This window comes from Cordyceps militaris (assembly GCF_000225605.1).
Source record: "Cordyceps militaris CM01 unplaced genomic scaffold CCM_S00005, whole genome shotgun sequence".
NCBI lineage: Eukaryota > Fungi > Ascomycota > Sordariomycetes > Hypocreales > Cordycipitaceae > Cordyceps > Cordyceps militaris.
In genome coordinates this window covers 477203-500532 of record NW_006271973.1, presented here as the reverse complement: position 1 = coordinate 500532, position 23330 = coordinate 477203, and the positions used below count along the sequence as shown (strand labels likewise).

General features: G+C 57.7%; 10 protein-coding genes across 10 annotated transcripts; 5 read left to right on the top strand and 5 right to left on the bottom strand.

Moving 5' to 3' along the window:
- Window positions 1-407: 407 nt before the first annotated feature.
- On the bottom strand, window positions 408-3261 carry CCM_06553 (protein mannosyltransferase 1; the record flags this gene model as incomplete). The annotated part of the gene is given in 4 exon segments (XM_006671694.1): window positions 408-732; window positions 750-2610; window positions 2675-2964; window positions 3035-3261. 4 exon segments carry the CDS (start codon window positions 3259-3261, stop codon window positions 408-410), a joined length of 2703 nt encoding a protein of 900 aa, XP_006671757.1.
- Window positions 3262-4553: 1292 nt separating this feature from the next.
- CCM_06552 (pre-mRNA splicing factor, putative) lies at window positions 4554-6168 on the top strand (the record flags this gene model as incomplete). Its single annotated transcript, XM_006671693.1, has 2 exons — window positions 4554-5805; window positions 5858-6168. The coding sequence occupies 2 exons, from the start codon at window positions 4554-4556 to the stop codon at window positions 6166-6168; spliced, it is 1563 nt and encodes a 520-aa protein (XP_006671756.1).
- A 233-nt stretch (window positions 6169-6401) lies between these two features.
- On the top strand, window positions 6402-7547 carry CCM_06551 (sorting nexin-3; the record flags this gene model as incomplete). The annotated part of the gene is made up of 4 exons (XM_006671692.1): window positions 6402-6445; window positions 6844-7078; window positions 7141-7462; window positions 7519-7547. 4 exons carry the CDS (start codon window positions 6402-6404, stop codon window positions 7545-7547), a joined length of 630 nt encoding a protein of 209 aa, XP_006671755.1.
- Window positions 7548-9041: 1494 nt separating this feature from the next.
- On the top strand, window positions 9042-10073 carry CCM_06550 (uncharacterized protein; the record flags this gene model as incomplete). Its single annotated transcript, XM_006671691.1, has 3 exons — window positions 9042-9084; window positions 9138-9668; window positions 9781-10073. 3 exons carry the CDS (start codon window positions 9042-9044, stop codon window positions 10071-10073), a joined length of 867 nt encoding a protein of 288 aa, XP_006671754.1.
- A 217-nt stretch (window positions 10074-10290) lies between these two features.
- On the top strand, window positions 10291-11589 carry CCM_06549 (Protein kinase-like domain; the record flags this gene model as incomplete). Its single annotated transcript, XM_006671690.1, has 3 exons — window positions 10291-10795; window positions 10860-11091; window positions 11145-11589. 3 exons carry the CDS (start codon window positions 10291-10293, stop codon window positions 11587-11589), a joined length of 1182 nt encoding a protein of 393 aa, XP_006671753.1.
- Window positions 11590-11678: 89 nt separating this feature from the next.
- On the bottom strand, window positions 11679-13349 carry CCM_06548 (tetrahydrofolylpolyglutamate synthase, putative; the record flags this gene model as incomplete). Its single annotated transcript, XM_006671689.1, has 4 exons — window positions 11679-11914; window positions 11963-12986; window positions 13050-13175; window positions 13254-13349. The coding sequence occupies 4 exons, from the start codon at window positions 13347-13349 to the stop codon at window positions 11679-11681; spliced, it is 1482 nt and encodes a 493-aa protein (XP_006671752.1).
- A 2132-nt stretch (window positions 13350-15481) lies between these two features.
- CCM_06547 (short-chain dehydrogenases/reductase, putative) lies at window positions 15482-16267 on the bottom strand (the record flags this gene model as incomplete). Its single annotated transcript, XM_006671688.1, has 1 exon — window positions 15482-16267. The coding sequence occupies one exon, from the start codon at window positions 16265-16267 to the stop codon at window positions 15482-15484; it is 786 nt and encodes a 261-aa protein (XP_006671751.1).
- A 339-nt stretch (window positions 16268-16606) lies between these two features.
- On the bottom strand, window positions 16607-18905 carry CCM_06546 (oligopeptidase family protein; the record flags this gene model as incomplete). The annotated part of the gene is made up of 4 exons (XM_006671687.1): window positions 16607-17032; window positions 17096-17259; window positions 17315-18396; window positions 18430-18905. 4 exons carry the CDS (start codon window positions 18903-18905, stop codon window positions 16607-16609), a joined length of 2148 nt encoding a protein of 715 aa, XP_006671750.1.
- A 1196-nt stretch (window positions 18906-20101) lies between these two features.
- On the top strand, window positions 20102-22072 carry CCM_06545 (TPR domain protein; the record flags this gene model as incomplete). Its single annotated transcript, XM_006671686.1, has 1 exon — window positions 20102-22072. The coding sequence occupies one exon, from the start codon at window positions 20102-20104 to the stop codon at window positions 22070-22072; it is 1971 nt and encodes a 656-aa protein (XP_006671749.1).
- A 171-nt stretch (window positions 22073-22243) lies between these two features.
- Window positions 22244-23276, bottom strand: CCM_06544 (glutathione S-transferase GstA; the record flags this gene model as incomplete). Its single annotated transcript, XM_006671685.1, has 5 exons — window positions 22244-22455; window positions 22507-22674; window positions 22740-22797; window positions 22861-23085; window positions 23178-23276. 5 exons carry the CDS (start codon window positions 23274-23276, stop codon window positions 22244-22246), a joined length of 762 nt encoding a protein of 253 aa, XP_006671748.1.
- Window positions 23277-23330: the final 54 nt, after the last annotated feature.

Here is a 23330-nt window from a genome sequence, read left to right as displayed (position 1 = left end):
TTTGCATTTCCGGCGTTTGTCCTTTTTTTTTCTATTTTTGCGCGGGCAGTTGGACGGGGGAAAAACGAAACTACTTTAATCACTAGACTTTTATTGTACCCGTTACGCAAAAGCCTCACTTGAACGATACGTATCATCATCAATCCCATGCGGGCTGTATATTGAATGCATCCTCTCCCAAGCCAGACGCTACCGGCGTGATTCTTGCAATAGAAAACGACATGTCAACAAGACAATAAACAAAGTGACACCACATACAATTAACTATAGCTTTTGTGTTTTACCATCCGCCCACTATTACATTTGAAACAAAATCCCTTCGACCTCTTTCAAAGAATCATCATGCCAACGGCGCCAGGGATCAGCCATCCCCATTACATCTGGGGTTCTTTCCCGAGTACAAAGAATTACAACTCGTCCTTGCGAGTCGCCTCTTTGCCTTCACTCGCCGGCTTGGCCTTGGAGCCCTCGGCCTCCTTCTCGCCGTCGCGGCTGGCTGCAAACTCCTTGACCGCACCGGCGTCCTTGCCGGCGACAGTCTTCTCGTCGACGCCTTCCACGTCGGGATGGGGCGGAGCTACGCCGGCGCCGCCGAGCTTGCCCTCCCAGCCACCTTCAGGCGCGGGAATCTCGGCGCCTTGGTCGTCGACGACGCGCGTCTTGGTCTCGTACTTGGTCTCAAATTCCACCTTGCCCTTGAGCTCGGCGACCTGCTCGTCCTCAAAAGGTTGCCTTCCTGATCACGGAACTCAATCTTCTCTTCTTGGGCGATGATGGAGGGCGCGGACGAGGGCTCGGATGAGGGGGCGGTGGCGGCAGTAACGTTAAGAATCGCGCTGCGGGCCGAGGCGTAGTCGTCGTACTTGTCGTAAAAGGTGTTGCAGTCAAAATCCCAGTTGGAGAGGAGCTTGAGGGTGTTGCACTCGCCCTTGGTCCACTCGTTGCCGTACGCAAGCGGGCTGTACAGAGCAAAGGCGGCGATGGCGAGGACCAGGAACAGAGACGTAGCGGCGCGGTTGACGACGGGCAGGCTCTTGCCCAGGCCACCGAAGCGGGCAGTGGCAAAATCAAACAGCTGGCTAAGAGCAATGACACCGAAGTAGAGCGCCGGGAAGTAGTGGTGAAGGAACAACTGGCGCTTCATCAGGAAAAAGGGGAAGTAGTGCAGAGCCCAGCCGAGGATGGAGCTGCCAAGTTCATAGTCGAAGCGCTTGAAGGTAGGGTTGGAGTAGTCATCGCAGCTGCGCTGCCAGCGAAGGATGGCAAGGCCCTTGAAGGCAACCCAAATGACAACGGTGAGGGTTACGGACCACCAGATGATGGGGTTGCCCAAAAGGTAAATCTGGGTGTGGTTGCGGCCCCAGAAGTTGATGCCACGACGAAGAATAGGCCAAGACTCGGGGCGAGAGTCCCAGGCGTGAGAGTCGGTGAGGCCAGCGTTGGTCTTCCACATGACCTGATGAAGCTCAATGAATTTGCCAAAGAAGCCAGGATTGCGGTAGTTGACCTTTTCGGCATCCTCGCCAAGCTGAGGGTGCTCGTTGTGCTCGATATACCACACGCTGTTGGGGAGACTGCCGCCTTTGGCGCAGGTAACTTCCTGCTGTTCAGAAGCCCAGTCAGGGAGCTTGACCTTGTGGGAGAAGAGAACACAACCAGTCATAAGGTGGACAAGGCGGAACTTGGTCTCGATGGTGCGGAGACGCTCCTTGGCAATGGCACCGTCTGACTGCTTCTTGACAATCTCAACTCTGAAGTAATCGTTGGCATCGCCGTCAAAGCCTTCGTAACCGTAAGCAGAAACCTCGTTTTGCCAATCATTCTCGGACACGGGAGGGCGAACATCGTGGGAGTGAAGGCGGCGGGAAGTCGGAGTGTGGAAAAGACGAAGAACGTTACCGTCCTTGATGTATTGAGGTTCGGGGAGATTATTCCAGGCGTTGGTTCCGTTGATAGGCTCGCCATCGATTCCAAGCGGCTGGGTCTGGTTCTCGAGCAGCCAGATGTTGTTGTCGTCCTTGTGGGGGTAGAGAGTGATTTGCTGTTGCTTGGAGCCGGTAGGGTACATGAGAGGGTGGGAGTGCAGGTAGCCACCCTGGGTATTGACATGGCGGATGGAAACACGGCTGCCCATGAGAACGTCGGCGGCAACATCGTTCATGCCCTTGTGGTTAAGGGTGGCCTGGAACTCGGAGCTCATGAAGCCGTCACCGTCACCGGGGTTGACGAGGCAGAGAAAGTGGATAGCGAACATGCCCATGTAGAAGACGGCGGGAATGACGATGAGGCACAAAACACGAGCGGAGAAGTGCTTGGCCCAGGTGGGAAGAGAGACGTTCTTGTTATCGCCGAGGAGAACCCAGAGCTGAACAAGGGTCAAGGCACCAACCCAGGCAATAGTGAAGAGGCCAACCCACTTGATGCTGCCAGTGATACCCAGTCCAAGGCCGGTCATAGCGAGCCAGAACCACCAGGTGACGCTAAAAGCCTTGGAGGGGCCGAGCTCATGCTGATTCGTGAAGCAGTTGAAGGCGAGGGCGGTAAAGGCGGTAGCGGCAACGAGAGGAGCATCGAGAAGGATAAGACGGGCCTGTGTCAGGAGACCGTTTTCTGTAGCAGAGTAGTGGGTTAGCGAATGTGCGTCGTCTAACGAACATGATCCGGCTGAACGCACCAAAGATGATGAGGCCGGCACCCATGGCAGCGGTAAAGGTACGGCAGCCGACAGCTTTGAGAGTCAGGAAGATACAGGGAATCAAAAAGATGCCGCAAATAGCAGGGTAGAGGCGCATAGCAACGTAGGGAACGCCAGGCTCCAAATAATCCTTGCCAATGTCCTTGAAGTCAAAGTCGCCGTCGAAACCAGCCAGCCAGCCAGTCAAAGCAATAAACATCTTGGCCAGAGGAGGGTGGACATCCATGAAGAACTTCCCCTTGATGTACTTGGAAGCGAAGCCACCAAAGCTGGAGGAAATGCGCGTCAGTTCTCGGCCGAGCGATGATCAATTGGCGCGGGGGCGCGTCGTAGGCTTACTGGACTTCGTCGAAGACGACGCTGGTGGGCTGTGAGATGCGAAAGATGCGCACGGCAGCACCGACAATGGTGAGGACGAGGAGAACAAGGTAATCAGTACCGGGGAGTAGGAAAACATCATTGTCCTCGACGCCATCAGACTGGTAGGAGGTGCCTTTGGCCTCGGTCGCAACCTGGGACTTTGACGGCAGGGGGCTTTTGCCCCGGACCGAGCTCGGTCTCGCCATTGTAGAGTATCAAATCTGCGGGGAAAGGAGCCGGTCGAGGTACTGAAGATGGTCGACGTTTTCGAAGCAGTGCGGTCAATTCGGACTGGAAAAAAGGTGAAAATAAAAGGGGATAAGGAAACGCGAAAGAATGTGATGAAGTTAAATTCTATAGAGGGTAAAGCCAAGCAGGAACCAAATAAAAAGAGGAACTGCTTATAGCGCAAAGCCCGTCAAGAAGAAGATGAAGAGAAGATGGACAAGAAACGCCACGAGTCCACCAGAAAGCAGAAAGCCGTGAAGGGGGGGGAAACAAATCGGCGTGAGAAAGGGGGAGGGGGAGGAGGGAAAGGAGACGAGGCGTTGGTGATGCGGCGTACATCACGGAAATGTAGCTACGTTGGCCTGATGGGGCGAAGGTTTGCCTTGACTGACGCCGCCCCTTGATGGACGGGAGCGCTCGCTGCCTTTAGGGGGGAGAAATGCACCAAGGCAAGCCTGCTGAAGCTTGGTTTAGTGCGTGCCTGGTGCCTCAGCGGGAGTAGCGCTGAAAGGCCCTGGAGAGGAGGTAGTCCTGTAAAGCTACCTGTTCTTACAGTGGCGCTTGGCGGGGCATTCAGTGCCGCTTTATCAATCTAAATATGGGCGGTTGGCCGTGCCCTTTGTAATGGGATTCAGCTCCCTCGGCACTATGATCTGCCACCCTTTAAAAATCATAGACGCGTCAACGACTTACTTAACACGCGTCCAAAGAAATTCCGTGTCGTGAAACTGTCTCTTGAACCAAGTCGTTATACCACCAACGCGACAATCTCCTCCCGGGGACGTCATCGGCAACGCATTGCTCAACACCAGATGACATGTAAATCAAAGGCACATCAGGGGCCTCCCCCAGTGGATACTCCGAGAGCTGCGCTTTGATTCAGCCTACATATGCGAATTAGAACTTCCTAATGAAGAAAGGGATCAGGCGTTTGGCCTTCCGCATGCCTCATTCTCCAAGCCCGACATTATGCATCGTCCATCAACCCGCTGCAACTTCCCAATTCTTCTTCCGTAACTATCTATTAGATCTGTAACTAAAACTTGATGATCCAATAGTTAATACCAACTAAATCGTCAGGTGCACGTGTCAATTGGCGAGCCAAGTTTCTGACTAAGCTTTCCCGGCCCGGGTTAACCTACCACCGAGCTTTCGTACAGCCTATCGCATCGAGCCTCGCGCATCGCGAAATTTCCCAGCCACAGCCAGCGTCTCTGCATTCAGCGACCCAATTTCGCATTGCTAGCTTCAGGGCAATCCCGTCCTCATCATGGCTGAAAACGGGACCAACGGCGACGCCGCTGCTGTCCTCGACGACATCAAAGCCCCCGCCGGCGTGGTTCTGCCACCTCGCGAGATTCGCAATATTCTCGAAAAAACGGCCGGCTACGTCGCGCGTAATGGTGCCGTTTTTGAGGATCGTATCCGCGACAAGGAGCAGACTAACCCCAAATTCAGTTTCTTGAACCCCGCAGATGCCTACCATCCATATTACCAGTGGCGCCTGGCCGAGGTGCGCGCTGGCCGCGGAACAGATGTTGCTGCTGGTCGCGCAGGAGAAGCTGCCAAGGAGCCCGGAAAGCCCCGAGGGCCTCCTCAACCGCCCGACTTTCAGTTCTCTGCACGCATGCCCAGGATCAACCAAAAGGATTTGGACATTATCCGTCTCACGGCCCTTTTTGTGGCCAAGAATGGGCGTCAGTTCATGACCCAGCTCGCCCAGCGCGAGGGTGGCAATGCGCAGTTTCAGTTTCTTATCCCCAACCACACATTCCACAACTTTTTCCAACGCATTATCGATCAATATACAACATTACTACGTGCCGGTGGCCTAGGCGGCGAGGGCGGCAAGCTCCAGGAAGAGCAAATGGCCGAGCTCGAGAAGAACATTGCCGACAAGTTCTACGTGCTCACGCGCGCAAAGCAACGAGGCGAATACATCAAGTTCCAGGAGCAAGAAAAGGCCAAGAAGGAAGAACAGGAACAAGAGGCCAAGGCAGAGTTTGAGCGCATCGACTGGGGCGAATTTGTCATTGTCGAGACCATTACCTTTACCGACAGCGACGAGACTGCCAACTTACCGCCACCCACGAGCCTCTCCGAACTCCAGTACGCATCTCTGGAAGACAGAAACAACGCCTCCATTAGTGCCAACTTGCGCATCGAAGAGGCCATGCCCGGCGAAGAGCTGGACTATAACGGATATGCCGCCCCCGCACCTGCGCCGGCCTATCCTCTCCCAGTTCACCCTGGCTATGCTCAACAACACTACGCTCCTCAACAACCTCAACCGCCACAAAAGTCTGCACAGGAGCTCGAGGAGGATCGCAGAATACATGAGCGCGCCGAGGCCCAGGCCCGTATGCATCAGGCCCAGAGTGTGGCTCGTGGAGGTGCACCTCCGATGAAAATCCGAGAAAACTATGTGCCGGGTGCCCAAAAGGTCAAAAAGGTGCAAACTGCAATGTGTCCCAACTGCAAGCAACAAATTCCTCTGAATGAAATGGAGGAGCACATGAGAAGTGAGCTCGCGTCTCCCATGACAAAGTGCCAAATTCGCTAACATGATTCTAGTTGAACTACTGGATCCCCGGTGGAAAGAACAAAAGTCCAAATCCGACGCCCGCCACGCCCCGTCCAATATGTCGCAGGTCGATGTGGCCAACAACCTGAAGCGACTCGCCAGTCAGCGCAGCGACGTCTTTGATCCCGTGACCGGCCAGGCCGTCTCCGAGGACGAGCTCGCGCGGAGGAAAAAGGCGGCCATCAACAGCTTTGACGGCAACCCGGATGGCCAGAGCCAGGCGCATATTAGCCATCTCCAGGGCATGAACGTCGAGGAGCAGATTCGCGCCATTCACCAAAAGTTTGCAGAAAAAAAGTAGCGCCCGACGGGCAGTGGTCCAGGGTGCACAATTTGGGATATACAACATTTATTCATATGGGAGATTCAATAGGACTGTTCTACGGCAGTTGGGCGTTTATTTGATTTTCTGTTGGTCTTGCTTATGGCATACTGAAGGCGGCGAAATTTTATTTTCCACCACAGGGTTCGGACGGGAGGAGACGGGAAAGCGAGGGGCTGTGCTCGATGACGGAGCAGTGTAAAGATAGCACAATGGCTGACGAGATGTCAATAATACCAAAGCAGCAGAACATGTAGTCTGCCAGGAATGTCTGCTACCATTTCCACAGAACAGCACAGGATTTAGCGCACAGCGTGCCACCTCACGTTGTTTGTGGCGAATGATTGGTCAAGCGGGGGCGTGATGCTGGAAGCTGTAATGAAAGTCTTCGACACCCCACCTTCAGCCGAGACAGAATGACGCTCCTCTCCGCATCGTTTCTACAGCTTCACCCTTGAACCCAAACGACGACAACGAGCGCTTTTCTTCCCTCACACCACAGTACAGCCGCCATCGTTAATTTTGCCACAGCCTAACCAAGGCGTCTGGAATACGCCAGAAGCGAAAAGCGACGACCCAAAACCAGTATAACGGACCGGCCCCCCCCCTCCCCTCGTGCGCGACAACTCACGACAGTTGCGCCGCGCCTTGCAGCTACCCTTCTTCACTGTACTTCTCTTCACCCGCCAAGCTGTCGGACAATCAGACTCCCGGCCAGGGCGCCGGCGCAAACAAGCCCTCCACCTCGCCGCCCGCCACGGCCACCTCGCCGGCTCCCAAGAGCAAGAGCCCCAACCTGCACCGACCCATCATGCAGGCCATGCCGGATACGCGCCAGCAGAGCTTTGACGAGATTTACGGCCCGCCAGAGAACTTCCTCGAGATTGAGGCGCGTCGTCCTCCCCCCCTCCGAAGCCCCCCTTGTGAAATCTGCTCTAACAGGATGGACAGGTGCGCAATCCGCGAACGCACGGCATGGGCCGCTCCATGTACACCGACTACGAAATCTTGTGCCGCACCAACATTCCCGCCTTTAAGCTGCGCCAGAGCTCCGTCAGCCGCCGCTACTCGGACTTTGAGTACTTTCGCGACATTCTCGAGCGCGAGAGCGCTCGCGTGACCATCCCGCCGCTGCCTGGCAAGGTGTTTACGAACCGCTTCAGCGACGACGTGATCGAGGGGCGACGCGCCGGCCTGGAAAAGTTTCTCAAGATTGTGGTCGGACACCCGCTGCTACAGACCGGTAGCAAGGTGCTCGCTGCCTTTGTACAGGGTAAGTGGTGGTAAAGTTGGTGGACAAGCATGATCATGGCTGACGGAACCGAACAGATCCGAATTGGGACCGGAATGCGTGGTGATCTGGTGAGGCGCAGGAGAAAGTGAGGCGTACATGAAATGGATTAGGACGTTTCCTTGGTCGACATTTATTAACACCAAGCCCAATTTGTCATTCGCAACACATGGTTACTGATACGAATCGAATTATATCTGCAAGCTGCCTTGCATTTGCCAACTGAGTGTACACATTGAGAACTTCCGCTACCATTATTCCTCCAATTCCATCGTATTAGCTAACAGCAAGCCCTGCGCATCGTCAGCCCGTCCACCCATGTCGTCACCCTGTTAACGCATGAACGGAGGACTGCACAATGGCATCCACCACAAGAGCTGACTGTCTCTGGGTGAAAGTTTATAAACCCCTGGATTTGCTCCGATGGGGCAGTTGCAATTTCTGTGCCTCCATTTCGGAATATACGCCACCGGCTTCGAAAAATTCCACAGCCAGCCGAAAAGCAACCACTCCGTAATGTCGTCGAGCAGGAAGACCCGGCCGTAGTTGTGCCGTGTTGGTGGCGCTAGGCGGTCATATATGAGAAACCGCACGCGAAAGTCGACCGGGACTGGTCTGCATGTCGCGTAGAGAGCCTCTGTCAGCGACCGGACGCGGTCGCGCCACTCAGGGTCGAACCAGCTGCCGTGGACACACAGTTGCACCTCTTTGAGCCGAGGGAAGTCGCCGCCCAAGAGTGGTATCCGGGGCCTGGTGATGCGTTGGTAATCCTGGAGCCAGAACTCCCACCAGTCGCTGATGTCGATGGCGACGCGCCGCAGTCGCGCGGCCCACGGGTTGCGGGACAGCTGCTTCATGCAGCAGTCCATCACCCGGATCGTTTCTTCGCTCGGGTTCATCCAGATGTACACTCGCGTAAGCGACCGCAGGTCCCTGTCCCTCACACGATCGGCTGGCAGGCGTATGTAGCCGCCCGGATGGGCCAGCAGCTCCCGTGAGGATCGGCACACGTGTAGGGCCACGGGCGGCTGCCGCGTGTCGAAGGGCATGCACAATCTTGTACCGTTGACTTCGTGCCCACCTCGCAGATCGATCTCGCGCGGCTTGCTCGTTAGCTCCCAGATGCGACGCTGCAGCTCCCTAGGGAGCCGCAGAAAGTAGTGGAATGTAGACATTGATGGCCTCGACAACGGCTCGTGTAGCTGTGTAGAGGAACCGGAGCAGGAGGATAAGGACGAGAACAAGAAGGGAAAGAGCGAGGCATTTTGTCGCAGTAGACTTTGAGAAGAGGTAAGAACTCTTTTAGATACCCCTTTTTTTGTGTGTAGGGAAGGGTTATCGTTACATTATATCTCTTACCCTTCTTGCTCCGTAAAAAGGGCGAAGTGGTATTTTTATTGTGTTCCAGAAGATTCTTTTCTCATCTACAAGCGCTTGACGCCATAGGCGAGAGGGACACGCATTTATCCTTTTAAGCAGCACTTTGAAACCCAATTTTGAGTTTGGGAAATGATAAAGATTAAATTTGATAAATTCTGTTTTATTGGAGATATTTCCGGACATGTTGTCCATCTCCGAGCCGTACCAGCTCTCCTGCGTCATTTGTGCGTTGGTGACGGCCTCAGGTTTTGGCGCGGGACACACACACCGTTGTCAGCCAGGGTTTCCCTTCTTCATCACCATCTACCACCCGCCATCCTCGCATCCGGCCGCCACGCAACCAATATCATCTCCCACAAGTCACACGCATCACCCCCGGGTCCCTGCATTGGCACCGTGCAGCGCATCACCGACGTCGACACCCGTTTCCCTTCGGCCTGCTGCATTGTCCCCTTCTCTCGCCGCCGCGCCATGAACTGCCACACGGCGTCAAGGCTAGCCGGCCGAGCCCTCTCAGCGCACCGGAGCCTATTTCCCAACTACAGGAGCGTACCGCGACTTGTGACTCGACAGGTGGCGCACACCACGGCGCGTCCAGACAAGTGCTGTGCGGCGTCCGGCAAGAGCAAGCTCCCGCAGGGCGAGCAGCAGCCGGTAGGCTTCTGGGCGTCCCGGACGACATGGCGCAGAGCCTCGGTCAACACGCTCCGCTGCCTCGTCGGATGCACCACTGGTGATTTCAGCGCCATGTGGCTTCTGCAGACTCAATGCCCCGAGCTGGGCATGCCCACCATCATGGGCCTCGCCAGTACGTACACCCAACCCACCTTGTCCCTCCCCTGTCACGAACTCGGTCCCCCGGCGGTAACTATCTGATGCTGTCCAACGTTACTCCGTTACTCACACATCCTTTGTTGCAGTGGCGGCTGGCATATCCACGTCCATGGTGCTCGAGACTGTGCTGCTGCGCCTCGGCCGCGACGGCCTGTCCTGGCCGGCGGCTGCAAAGACGGCGGCGGGCATGAGCTTGATATCCATGGTCACGATGGAACTGGCCGAAAACGTCGTCGACTACTCGCTGACGGGAGGCGCCGTGGCGTTTGACTCCCCGGCGTTTTGGCTCGCGGCGCTGGTCTCCATGGGCGCAGGGTTCCTCGCGCCGCTGCCGTACAACTACCACAGGCTGCGAAAGTATGGCAAAGCGTGCCACTGATTCGATTATCAGTATTTCGATGTAACCAATATCTTAGGTAGGATAGTTCCTGTGCCGAGCCATGGTACGGAGTCTGTGCGAATGCTGGTTTGGTAGTATTTAAACGCGGCTTGTCCTCCCCCCCTTCCGACCGTGGCATTTTTTATTGCCAGTATCATTTTCAGTCTTCCAATATACATCCACATATGGTGTGTTACGCATTGTAATGAACGCCGCCATGAACTACTTCGTTGACTCCAACGGCGTGCTACAGCCCGGGCCGCCAGCGCGCCCGCAGCAGTGCCTCACGCTTCCCAACCTGGAGCGGACCTTGCACTCGCTGCGCCTGGGCGGCCGCTTCGTCTTTGAAGCTGAAATCTGCGGCGCCCGCTTCGTGCTCTACCGGTTCCGCCGCGACGGCGGTGGGTCGTACCGGGTCGCCGTGCGCGTGCAGAAGCAGTGGCCAGCCGGCATGCAGCCCGAGGCGATCCAAAACGTGGTGCGCCGCGAGGTCTGCGTGCTCCAGAAGCTGGAAAGCGTCCGGTTCCAGTACGCGCCAAAGTGCGTCGCCTTTTGCCTGTCGTTTGACAACCCGATCCGGCAGCCGTTTCTCGTGTTGGAGTGGGTGGCCGGCCAGCCGCTGGTCTGGACAAAGGACCACCCGGCGATGGACCTGCGCATACGGGTTCTGACGCAGCTTTTCCAGCTGCAGCAGGAACTGATTGACAAGTCATTGGAGAGCCGTAAGAACTCGAGAAGATGGTGTTCTTTGTGAGTTGTGGTCGGAATGGCTAACCCAAATGCTAGGCGACAAGACGGCCAAGCAATTTTACATGCAGCTCATCCACGACAAAATAATGGGCGCTCCTCGAGGGCCGCCAGGTATGGGTGGCATGCCTACCCAAGAGGACTACTGGGGCCAGTTGACACAGCTTGACGCCATACTCGGTCCAAACCAAGGTGACCGGACCTATGCAGTCGCTCACAACAACCTCGTGGCCGAAAACATCATTGTCGACAGCAACTACAACATTAAATGGTAACGTGGTGTGCCCCTGCTCTCATAGTCTGGGATACTGATATGAAAGACAGCATTGTCGGTTGGAGCTACGGCGGCATATATCCTCTTGGCCAAACCGCCACCTTGCCTCGCCTCTTCACCCACAACACGGGTAACGGCAGCGCCGAGGCGTGCATGATGGCCGAGCGGCTCTTCAACGACAAAATCCAGTACCGGCACCCGCTGCACCTCCACAACGTCACCCTGACGCCGGCCAGGCAGGCCATGATGCAGTGGCAAAACGCGCAGGACGCCGAGCTTCGCGCCCTCTATATGCAGTCGATGCAGCACAGCGACGTCCTGGCGTGGCTGGCCCGGCACGGGTGGCGGATACCGCGGCTGCGCGCGTACCACGATGTGCCGATGCTGCCGGGGCTGATGACGCAACCGCGGCGTGGCAGCCTGTACGGGACGCGGGAAGAGGAAGCTGAGCCGTTCGAGGATGAGCTGGATTGTAAAGCCGAGCCGTCGACGTGAAGCGGCAGAGGATAGGGTACATGTGGGTTTAGATGGCTGGAATGTACAAATATGGCGAGATTTTTATTGCTAGTAGAATCAAGTGAACTTTATGTCGTGTTCAGAACGAGTTCCTCGCCGCCCAAGGCGCCAAGAGACTGGCCGACGAGATGCGCAGAGCCCGTGATGAGAACCTGCCAATGCGTTTCCGGGGCACTCTGCTGAAGCTCCCTGACCATGCCAACGGCTGCCTCGGACGTGATGGCGTGTTGGATCGGTGTCGCCGGACTAGCCGTCTTCCAGAATGCGAGCTGCTCCTGGGCGACCGATTCCGGTATGGGAATATCTGTCCTCGTTAGAAGCCATCCCTGCCGCACCACCAGTCCCAACTTACCGTAGCGGGTATACGACGAGAGAATCACCCGGTCAAACGCCACGTCGTGCTGCGCGGCCGCTTCCAGCAGCACCTCGACCAGCCGCTCCGTGCTCCGATCCGACGCGTGCCCAAAGACGAGCACCCGCCGACAGCGGCGCCCCGCGTGCTCGTCCTGCACAAGCCGCGACCGCGCCGCGAACCAGCCCACGGCGACCGGGATGCTGAGCGCGTTGTGCGCCGCGTCGAGGAACCAGTGCACGCCGTCCCGGCGCAGGTGCTGAAAGCGGCCGGGCCAGGCGCACTCTGCGATGCCGCGCGCAATGTCCGCGGCGGACAGCTGCGACGCCCCGCGCGCCGCCAGCGCCGCGTTGGCCAGCGCAATCGCCAGCGACGCATTCTCCTTTTGTGCCGGCTGGCTGACGCTGGGAGGCAGCGCGGGGTGGTGCACGTCGACGACGGTGAGCGGGGCGCCCGTCAGCGCAGCCTGCTCGCGCAGCACCGCGGCGGGCAGCGCGTCCTGCGGCACGGTAAACGCGGGGCGGCCGGGCTTCATAATGCCGCTCTTTTGCCACGCGATGCGGTCGACGCCCGGTCCGAGCAGCTCCGCGTGGTCCAGGCCGATGCGCGCAAAGCCGCACGCCAGCGGGCGGTCAAAGACGTTGGTCGCGTCCTTGCGGCCGCCGGCGTGGACCTCGTAGACGGCGCAGTCGACGCCCTGCTGGCGGAAGATGTGGACGGACAGCAGCGCGAGCAGCTGCAGGTAGCCGGGCGTGTAGCCGGGCTCGGCGCAGCGCAGCGCCGTCCAGACGTCGAAGAAGGCGGCGGCGAAGAGCGCCTCGGACACGGGCGCAAAGTCGATGCGGATGCGGTCGCGCTCGGTGAGCACGTGCGGCGACGTGTACAGCCCGATGCGTACGGGCGGCAGTGCGTCGCCACGTCGGGTGCGCGAAAAGTGCTGCCGCAGGAGCGACTCGGTAAAGGCGGCGGTGCTGCCTTTGCCTTTGGTGCCGGTGATGTGGATGACGTTGAGCGCCGAGGGGTCCTGTGTCCGGGGTCCCGGTCTGTTAATGGCGATGGGATGCGGACGGGGGATAAGGAGACGGACCGTGTGGCCGAGCTGGGCGAGCCAGTCCCGCATGCCGTAGTTGTTGGGGATGTTGAGCCGTGGCTCGTCAGGCCTGTTTGTCGCCTTGGCGAGCCGCGTCCGGCTCCGGAGCAGGGTGATGGCCTCCTGTGCACAACACCACCGGTTTTGTCAGTCGAGGTCACGGGAGAGGCAGAGGAAGAGATGCGATGACAAGGAACTCACTTGATATGTGCCTTGCATGATGCGGCTGCTGCGTGCCGAGCAGGAGGATCGTCGCACGTTGAGGCGCTGGCCGATCAATGTCGTGCCGCGGTGCATCTCACTTTCCGTGCCGGGTCAGCTCAACGCCACATGGAGCCCACGTCTAGAGCTGCGCAGTCTAGTGAAATGCGGTATTTTCCATTTTCGCGCTCCTATGACTGTAAGCGCTCGATTGATGTCAGAGGAAAGTCGATGGTACCCTGTGCGGTAGAGAAGAAAGCCAACTGGATTCGGAGTCGGCATGTTTTCCAGGGACCGAGTGAGCCCACAAGGGTACGAGTAAGCTGGCCGCCAGCGCTTGCGCGACTGCCTTTACGCGTTGCGAAAATGATGAATAAATCGTCAACGCATACTGCGGAAATATAGACGCGCCTCCTAATGCAACGAGGCCCGAAATTTGTACGACGCATTTTGGCATTTGCAGGACACTATACTAGAGACTGTACAAATGACCCTCTGACATATTCTCCCCTCCATACCCTCTTACACTGTCCAGCAAATTTCAGGCCTCAAATGCAACTTCCCTTCTTCATCTATTCAGCTTCTCCGCTCCCTTGAAGAACACGAACTGTTGGAATAGGTGTGTCTTCGAATACAATAACAAGGATAAATAACAGGTCAATTATGAAGTTTTTGGAACATGTTCAGCATCTCCGCCGGGATCAGGTCTTGGTTCCTCGACTTGCTTAGATACCATTGTATCCAGACGACGGCGTCGTTGAGCTCTTTCTCATCTGTTGTGGTGGCGTTGATCTTTGATGGTTGTCTTTCTGCCCACTTCGTGGTGATAGAGCCTTTGAGAATGTCGAAGCGGTCTGGCCACTCTGGCCTGATGATGAAGTTGGTCTCTATCATCGCCCTGTTTGCTGTCATCTGAAATAGAGGCGGCGATGGTTGCCTTATGATTTCTTGTTCTTGTTGACTCGTCTGATGATGGTGTCTGCCGTTGCGAGATGGCCGGTGCTCTTCCCTTCCCTTTATCCACCTTCTTCTTGGCGGCCTTCGACTTGGCGGCCGTCGACTTGGCGCGCTTCGATTTCGTCTTGCTAAGAGGCTGGTCACTGTCGCCGTCGCTGTCGCTGTCGTCGAGTATGGTTATCGTTATTGGTTGAGGATGATGATCCTGGGAAGCCTCCTGTGAAATCGGCCCTTTTTATTCTCTGACTTTGGATTCGACGGAAGGTGCGTTTGATCGTGGTTTGTTGATGTGATGCTGACGAGTGTCAGGAATCAGGCTCGTCGGGTTGATCATTCTGGAAAGGTTCTGGGTCGAATGCAGGCTGTTGATTCGGCAGCAAGCACTCCAATTAGACCCTTTGAAGGAAATTTTCTCGTGGTGGACGATGAGGCAAGAGATCCTCGTAGGCCGCAGCAAACGGTCATCTTTTGCCTTGATTAGCACGGAAGGAATGGTAATCAATCCGTCTCTTCTTTTTCCTAACTATCTGTGGTTATAACAACCACTGATCAGTGTTGGATGTGTTGGATTAGGTGGGTATTCGAATACAATAACAGGGATACATAACAGGTCAATTAATCATCAAGAACCATAATTGACCTGTTATTTATCCCTGTTATTGTATTCGAATACACACCTATTCCAACAGTTCGAGTTCTTCAAGGGAGCGGAGGAGTTGAATAGATGAAGAAGGGAGGTTGCATCAGGAGGCGCGTCCGCATATTTATAGGTCATCACCTGAGCGATCTTCCCAACATCTGCCGCGTATAAAGCTGCACACCGCTCTGCAGAGGTTTGACGGTCATTCACTTGCACGATGACGTGAGGGCTTGAAGGTTTCACTTGCACGATGACGCGAGGGCTTGAAGGTTTCACTTGCACGATGACGCGAGGGGTTGAAGGTTTACTTGCACGATGACGTGAGGGCTTCACGGTTATATGGCTTACACGATGACGCGCGGGCTTGAGGGTTATTCACTTACACAATGACGCGGAGGGTTCACGGTCATTCACTTGCACTATGACGCGAGGGCTTGAGGGTTATTCACTTACACGATGACGTGAGGGCTTCACGGTCATTCACTTGCACGATGACGCGAGGGCTTGAAGGTCATTCACTTGCACGATGACGCAAGGCCTTGATTGCTTCTAGACACGCATCAAACGACAGCTTGTTCTTTGCGGGGGCTTCATTCCATCCTAAAAATCTCCATCTTTCATGACATGGCAACTAATTAGCTGCCTCTGCATCTCGATACCGTTTCCCAAACGTCGCATACCAGTCCTCCACCATCCCGACCCCCATCCCCGCCGAAATCATCTCCTCGCCGCTCTCCAGCTTCCTCGCCACGTCCGCCACGAACTCGTCCACCGTCAGCGCCTTGTCGTTCTTCTCCTTCTTGTTGTCGTCCGGGTCGGCGCGGTCGCGGTGCAAGTCGGTGCCGACCGTCGGCGGCGCAATCTCGACGACGCGCACGCGCGACCCTCCCTGCCGCAGCTGCGTGCGCAGGTTCATCGACCAAAAGTGCAGCCACGCCTTGGTGCCGTTGTACACGGGGTTGCCCACGGCAAACGGCACGAAGCCGAGGATGCTCGACACGTTGACCACCACGGGGTGCTGCTGCTGCTGCAGGTGCGGCAGCAGGTGCATCGTCAGGTGCAGCGGCCCCCGCACGTTGATGTTGATCTCCTCGTCGGCTTTGCCGAGGAAGTCGTCCGTGTCGCCGAGCACAGTCAGCGGCCGCTGCACGCCGGCGTTGTTGACCACGCAGTCCAGATCGGGATGCTCGTGGGTGATTTGCTGCGCAAACGTGCGGATGGCGGCGCTGTCGCCCACGTCCAGGACGTAGCAGCCGGCGGCGCCGATTTCTTGGGCCGATGCTTCCAGGTTGGCCTTTGTGCGCCCGGCGAGGAGGACTTTCTTGCCCTGCGAGATGAAGTACTGGGCCATGGCTTTGCCGATGCCGCCGCCGCCGCCGGTGACGAGCGCGCAACGAAATTGTAGTACTTTGGACATTTTCAACAGATACTCTTCAGGTGAGTGCCGTAAACTTATCTTGCCTTGATGATTGAAAAGAATGAGAAATTTGCCAAATAAAAGTCCAGCTGTATACCCGATCGTTACGTCATCGACCGGGAATGACCTTTAAACTGCCCGACGCGGGATCGAGCCGTCCCCGTGTGGGTACGCCGAGATCCCGATCTTGCCATCTCAACATTATTACTTCACGTGCCGTCTTATTTTATGCTACCCCTTTTGAGATCAATATTATACAGGCCTTTTGCTTTCCTGAAACTGGCCACTGTAGGTACGTCGTACACACCCTGGTATTGGACTTGCAACAAAGCCAGGCCTCTACTCGGAGATGCTGTAGTCCACATCACCGCGCCGAATCCTGCCCTCGACACAGCTCTTTGCCCACGCAAATGCCGTTCTGTACCAGCGCAGCGCATTCTCCTCCCTGTCCGTGATCCAGTGGCCCTCGTCGGCAAACGTGAGCAGCGCGGCGGGCGCGCCTTGCCCGCGCAGTGTCTTAAAAAAAGCCAGCGCCTCCGTCGTCGGCGACCGGTAGTCCCGGTCGCCGCTCGTCACGAGCGTCGGTGGTGCGTGGCGGAACTGCGCGAGCCGGTCGGGCCGCGCCGGGTCGAACTGCGCGAGGTTCGCCGGCTGGATCCAGGGAAAGGTGCTCGCACCGAAGCTGCCATCGTGGACGATCTGGTCGGTCTGCAGCAGCCAGGTGGGTAGGCTAAAGATGCCGTCGTGCCAGATGGCGCCGCAAAACTAGAGGGCGGTGTTAGTGACGGGTGGTTTTGCACTTGGGTAGCACTTTCGGGTGGACGCTACCTTGGTGACGACTTCGTGGCTGCAGAGGCAACTGATCATGTAGGCGCCAAAGCTTGCGCCAATGATGACGGCTTTATCCTGGTCGAGATAGGGAACAGTCTCTAGATGCTTCATCAGCTGAAGGAGATCCTCGACTGGGCGTCCACCCCACGATCCTCGAACGTCTGTGACAGGTTAGCCTAGTATCTCTCCGTCACCGCACTTGTGGTCAAGACATACTGTCGCGGAACTTGGTGCCAAAGCCGGTACTGCCGGTAATGTTTGGCAGGATGACCACGTAGCCCTGCTCCGCCCACGCCGCCGCGTGAAACTGCTGCTTCCAGCCGTCCGTCCAGGCCGCCTCCGGGCCGCCGTGCGGCGACAAGATCCACGGATACGTCTTTGTGACGTCAAATGCGGCCGGGCGCACGACAAACGCATGCATGAGCGCGCTTTCCGAGCCCTCGAACCAAAGCTCCGACACCATTTCCGCGTGCAGCCCCAGCTTCTCGCCGTCCCGCGTGGCGGACGAGATGGTCCGGACGACCCGTTGCGCATCCACGTCGACGACCTGCCAGAGGCTGCAGTCAATGAAGCTGCTGCTGGAGACGAGCAGCCTGCTCCAGTCGCCGTGCACGAGCGGGTAGTACGCCGCCGCGGTGCCACGCTCGAAAATGGTTACGGGACTCCGGTGCTCGCCGAGCTTCAGGTAGGAAAGCACGACGCGGCCGCAGCGCTCGCTCATGAAGACGCAGGAATAGGCGTCGCCGGCAAAGTCGAAGCGGGTCGGCGGGTTGTAGTCGTCGGCGGGCACGGTGCGGCTGACGAGCTGGAAAAAGTTGAATGACTGCAGCGTGCTGGTCGGGCACAGGTAGAGGTGCCGGTCCTCGACGTCGCCGCCCTCTCGGGCGAAGAGGAAGCCGAGCGTGGTGCCGTCGGGCGACAGCCGCATGCACGAGGCCTGTCCTTGCAGGCTGGGCGGCACGGCAATCGGCTGTGGCTTCTGCGCGGGCGGGAGCGTGTACGAGTCGATGGCGACAAAGTAGGGATACGTGTTCTCGCTCTGCTCCGGCGACGTCCGGGCCAGGTCGCGGCCGATGAAGGCGACGCCGCCGTCGGCCAGGTCGAAGTTGTCCACGGCCGGCGTCGGACCGGACATGTACATGCCGTACGGCGCCTCGATGGTGTTTTCGGAAACGAGGTTGTGGAGGATCTCCGGCAGCTCCCATCTCCGGCTGCTCGTGTGTCGCAGCACGTTGTACCAGAGACTGTATCGCTGCTCACGGTAGAGCTCGTTCCACTGCAGAGTCCGGTCAACCACACTGCTCCCGCGGGGAGAGTTTAGTTGTACTTACAATTCGGACCTGGCATGTTTTAAAAAGACCGAGTCGGGCTTCTGATCTGCCTTTTCGTTGTACAGCAGGCCATGGTGGTCCGACAGGCCGGCGACCATGAAGACGACGGTCCCATCCGCGAGCGCTTTCAGCTTGAGGCTCGACAGCGCTGCATCAAATTCGGCAATTTTAAAATGGTCCTTGCCAAAGCTTCTTGCAAAGAACACCTCGGTCCGTCCATTTTCCGTCGACTTGAGATAGACCACATCGTTGGTGTGCGGGATCCAGCGGGCGTCGTGGACATTGGCGTCGTCGGTCAGCTGGACAGACTGATTGTCTTCAAAGTGCATCACTCGAACCTCCTTCGTGGTGCCGCAGCCGATTCTGTGTGTCGAGACGGTATACAGGCCATATTCGCCATTGTAGTTTGGCACGACGGGGCTTCTCTTGGGGGTCTCGATGAGGGACTCGGCTGTAAGCCGGTGATGGACAACCATGGGCGCGATGTGAGTCGTCGAAACTACGCTCTCCGTTTTGCCAGGGGAATGATATGGGCAGAAATTGATGGAATAGTATTTTATTATTTTTAGTTGTAGGATGGGTTCCTGCACGTATCAGCGTTCAGCCTTACGTGTGCTCTCGGATCGGCCGCAGGCTAGTTGCCGTGTGGTTCGAGACGGCCGCGTACGCCATCCACGCGGCCCTATAGGGCGACGAGTCTTTTCCCCATCTTCCCACATGTCAACAATTAAACTCGGCATCATTCAACGAGACATGAGGACAGGTTTCCATTCCATAATGCAAGACGCTACTCCATCGCGGTGGGTGTTGGCTGCGGGGGCAAAGTCGCCATCTTGGTCACCCCTAGATCATGGTCCGTCAGTCACTATGCCATGTGTGTGTGGGCAATCAGATGACAGATCTTGGACATACCTGGAGTCTGCTCCTTGACAGGCACCTCTTTGAGGCATTCTGGGCGCGTTTTATCGGAAAGCTGCCACGAGACGCACTCTGGCTCGCACACCCAGGTCCATTTGTAGCCTGGCCTTTGCGTCTGCCACGACGTCATGTAGCGGCACTCCTTCCTGGACCCAATAAGCCCCTCGCTGGCTGGAAGGCTGCGGCCTAGGCTGGCAGCGCTAAGAAGAAGCAGGATTGTGTTGGCAGATAGCATGTTGAAGAGATGAGTTTGAGGGTAAGGTGGCGGCCGAGTGTGAGGGGGATGCAGCGAGGAGCCTACTTATATCGTAAGTTTGTGTCGCTGGGCCTTTGTATTCTGGTATCTCGCCTCTGTCACATTTTTTTTTGGTTTTTTCTGGTCTTTTAGACTTTGCGCAAACTATTTTAGAATAATCTGTAGTCTCGAATAAAGTTATCCTGGAAGTGTTTGTCAAGCAAGCACTACTACGGGCTCGAGCGTCTCCAAGACAGCTGCCATTTTCGAATAGAACCCGAATGTCAAGAATGAAGAATTCACTATGTTCCTGAAAGAAGAAAACAAATTTCTTTAGAATAGCCATTCATCCTATTGATTAACGCCGTACTATCGTACTGATTCAATTACATCGTCATGCTCGGCGGATCGTCAAGTCCCCATAAAAATTCTTCAACCACCGCATCCTCACGAACCCGCACATTCTCAGTTATGGTGTCTGTCACATTCACCTAACAAACCCATCCTGACGACCCAGCCATGGCCGGACGAACCACCGTCTTCCTCACCCCCGAGGAGACGAAGCGTGTCACCCAGAAATTCGAGCACGACGCCGCCCAGCGCACCGCCCGCGCCGGCGCGCCCTGGACCCCCCAGGATCGCTCGCGCCTCATCCAGCATGCGACCTCGACGTCTCTGATGCAGGACATGTCCCTGTCGTCGCTCGGCTTCGGCGCGCCACAGGCCAAGAGCGACGACACCATGATGACCTATGCCATTGGCGCGCCGTACCCCCCGTGCACCGTCGACGCAGCGGACCTCGCCGAGATGAAGCTGGCCGACCTGCAGCTCGGGAGCCACCACCGCGGCAAGAAGCTCACGGTGCACCGCATCTCACTCGTCGTCGCCCTCAAGACGTCCTCGTGGGCGGTCGTGGAGAGCGTCGGGGAGGAGCCGGACCAGGTCGTGGTGCTCGAGACGTTTCTGCACAAGCAGCGCATGGGCCGGGACCTCCTCACATCCGGCTCCGAGTTCATCGTCAAGGAGCCCTTTTACACGCTCAACGGCGAAAACGAACCCGTGATCCGCATCAACCACCCCTCGGACCTCGTCATCACTACATTCAGCGAGCACCCCGACTCGTGGCGCGACAACTACCAGCCCGAACCCCCCGCCGTCACGCCCGAGCAGCTCAAGGCCCGGGGCAACGCGGCGCTCGGCAAGCAGCAGTACGCCTCCGCGCACGCCTACTACACGCAAGGCATCGCCGTCGCCGACCCGACGAGCACCCTGTCCCAGGACATCCGGCGCAACCGCGCCCACGTCAACCTCCTCCTGCACCGCTACGACGAGGCCCGGTCCGACGCGCTGGCCTCGCTCACCCACGGTTCCGCCGCCGAGCAGCAGGCGCTCGACGCCAAGGCCTACTACCGCGCCGGCAGCGCCGCCTACGCCCTCGGCGCCTTCGCCGACGCCCAGACGTACTTTGCCGCCCAGGACAGCCTGCAGCCCGACACCAAGACGACGCTCATCAACATCCGCCGCACCGCCCGCCGCATTGAGGAGCGCCAAACGGGCAACCACGACTTGAAAAAGGTCGTCGCCAGCCTGGCCCGGGTCCAGGGACGGCCCGACGTGGCGAGCTTTGACGGAAAGACGACGGTGCGCGACAGCCCGGGCGCCGGCCGCGGCCTCTTCGCCACACGGGACTTCAAGGCCGGCGAGCTCATCATGTGCGAAAAGTCGTTTTGCACCGTGTCGAGCCTGGACAAGCCCTGCACGGCCGTCACGGCGCTGACGGTGGACCTCGACGACGACTGCGCCATCCGCGTCTTCCCCGCCGGCCTGCACCGCGCCGTCGTGCAGAAACTACTCGACAACCCGTCGCAGGCGCCCGCCGTCCTCGGCCTCGACAGCGGCCCCTACAAGGGCCTCGGCGATACAGGCGCCGTCTCCACCGCCGAGGGCCCGGTCGTGGACGCCTTCCAGGTGCACCACATTGTGCAGCGCAACGCCTTTGGGCTCGGCCCGCAGTCGCCCGACGAGGACGTGTCCAACGCGACGACCGGTCTGTGGGTGCGCGCCTCGTACGTCAACCACGCGTGCGTCGCCAACGCGGTCAAGGATTTCGCCGGCGACCTGATGGTGTTTCGCGCCGCGCGGCACATCCGCGCCGGCGAGGAAATCTTCCATGCCTACGACGAAAACGCCGACTACGACGCCCGCCAGGCCGCGCTGCGCAAAACTTGGGGCTTCGCGTGCACGTGTGCGCTGTGCGCCGCCGAGGCGCACGACCCCGACGAGGTACGGGCCAAGCGCCGCGCGCTGGCCCGGGAGGCGGCCGAGTTTGCGCAGAGCACAGACCCAAGCGGCGCGCGCGGCATTGCGCTCGCAAAGGGGAAGCGGTTGAGGCGCGCGCTAGAGGACACGTATGACGAGAAGAGGTTCAAGGGCCTGCCGAGATTGGCGACGAGGGGGATTGACCAGTGGTTGGCGATTGCGCAGCGGTAAGACAGACGTGATGAATGATGAGATGATGTACGGGATGGGCAAAAGGAAAAAGTCATTTATGATTGCGATTATAGAGGTGAATGATAGAGATACAGTGTATCAACTTTCAGAGTTTGTTTTCATTATTATTAGCACATATTTGTGTGGTTTTGCTACCGGTGCTCGACTTTTTTACTTCTTCGCATCAGCTTTCATGCCCGCCTGGACCCAGGCCTTGGACGACTGCGCCTTTTCCTCGAGCTCCTGCTCGCTCAGCTTGGCCAGTTCAAACGCCGTGTGCGGCGTGGGCACGTGGCGGCCGGCCTCGAAGCCAGGGCGCTTGAGCAGCTCGTGCAGCCACTTCTTGAGCGCGGGGAACTCGTCAATGTCGATGCCCGCCCATTCTACACAAGGTCAGTATCTGCGAGCGCAAGTTGGAGACGGGGGGGACGTACTCGCGCTGGCTACCCAGCCCCAGGCGGAAATGTCGGCAATGGTCACGCGGTCGCCGACGAGCACGCCGTGCGCATTCTTCTTGAGCGCGTCGTCCATGGTGCGGTAGAGACGGCGCGTCTCGTTGGTGTAGCGGTCGACGCCGTACTGGATATGTTCGGGCGCGTAGCCTGTTTCCCATCATTGTTAGTCCAAACGCCATCGGGGTTTCGTCGATTTTTGCTCGCGGGCTTACGCTTGAAGTGGTTGGCCTGGCCCTGCATGGGACCGAGGCCGCCCATCTGCCACATGAGCTATCGCCGGTGTGTGTTAGCATTGCCCATGTTCTACTCAATGCGCAAGACGTCGCGGCATACCCAGCTCGTCACCTCCCAGTACTCGGGCGTGTCGCGCGGGTACGACACCTTGTGGTCCGTGTCGTAGCGCTCCGTCAGGTACTGCAGGATGGCGCCCGACTCAAAGATGCGCAGCTCCTTGCCGTCGGTCCACTTGTCGGTGAGGGCCGGGATGCGGCCGTTGGGGTTGATGGCGAGGAACCACGGCTCCTTTTGCTCATTGTCGCTCATCTTGATGGCGTGGACCTGTGTGTGTGTGCTGCGTCAGCGTGTTCGGACGGCAACGCCAGTTCGGACCTTATCGGCTACAAGTAGGAGCCGGGGAGAAAAAAACGCACCTTGTACGCGAGGTTGAGCTCCTCGAGCAGGATGCTGGCCTTGATGCCATTGGGCGTGTTGACCGTGTAGAGGGTAATGTCAGTCTTGGTGGCGCCCATTTTGAACAGGTGCTTTGCGATTCCGGCAAGGCGCAATGTCATGAATTGGAAAAG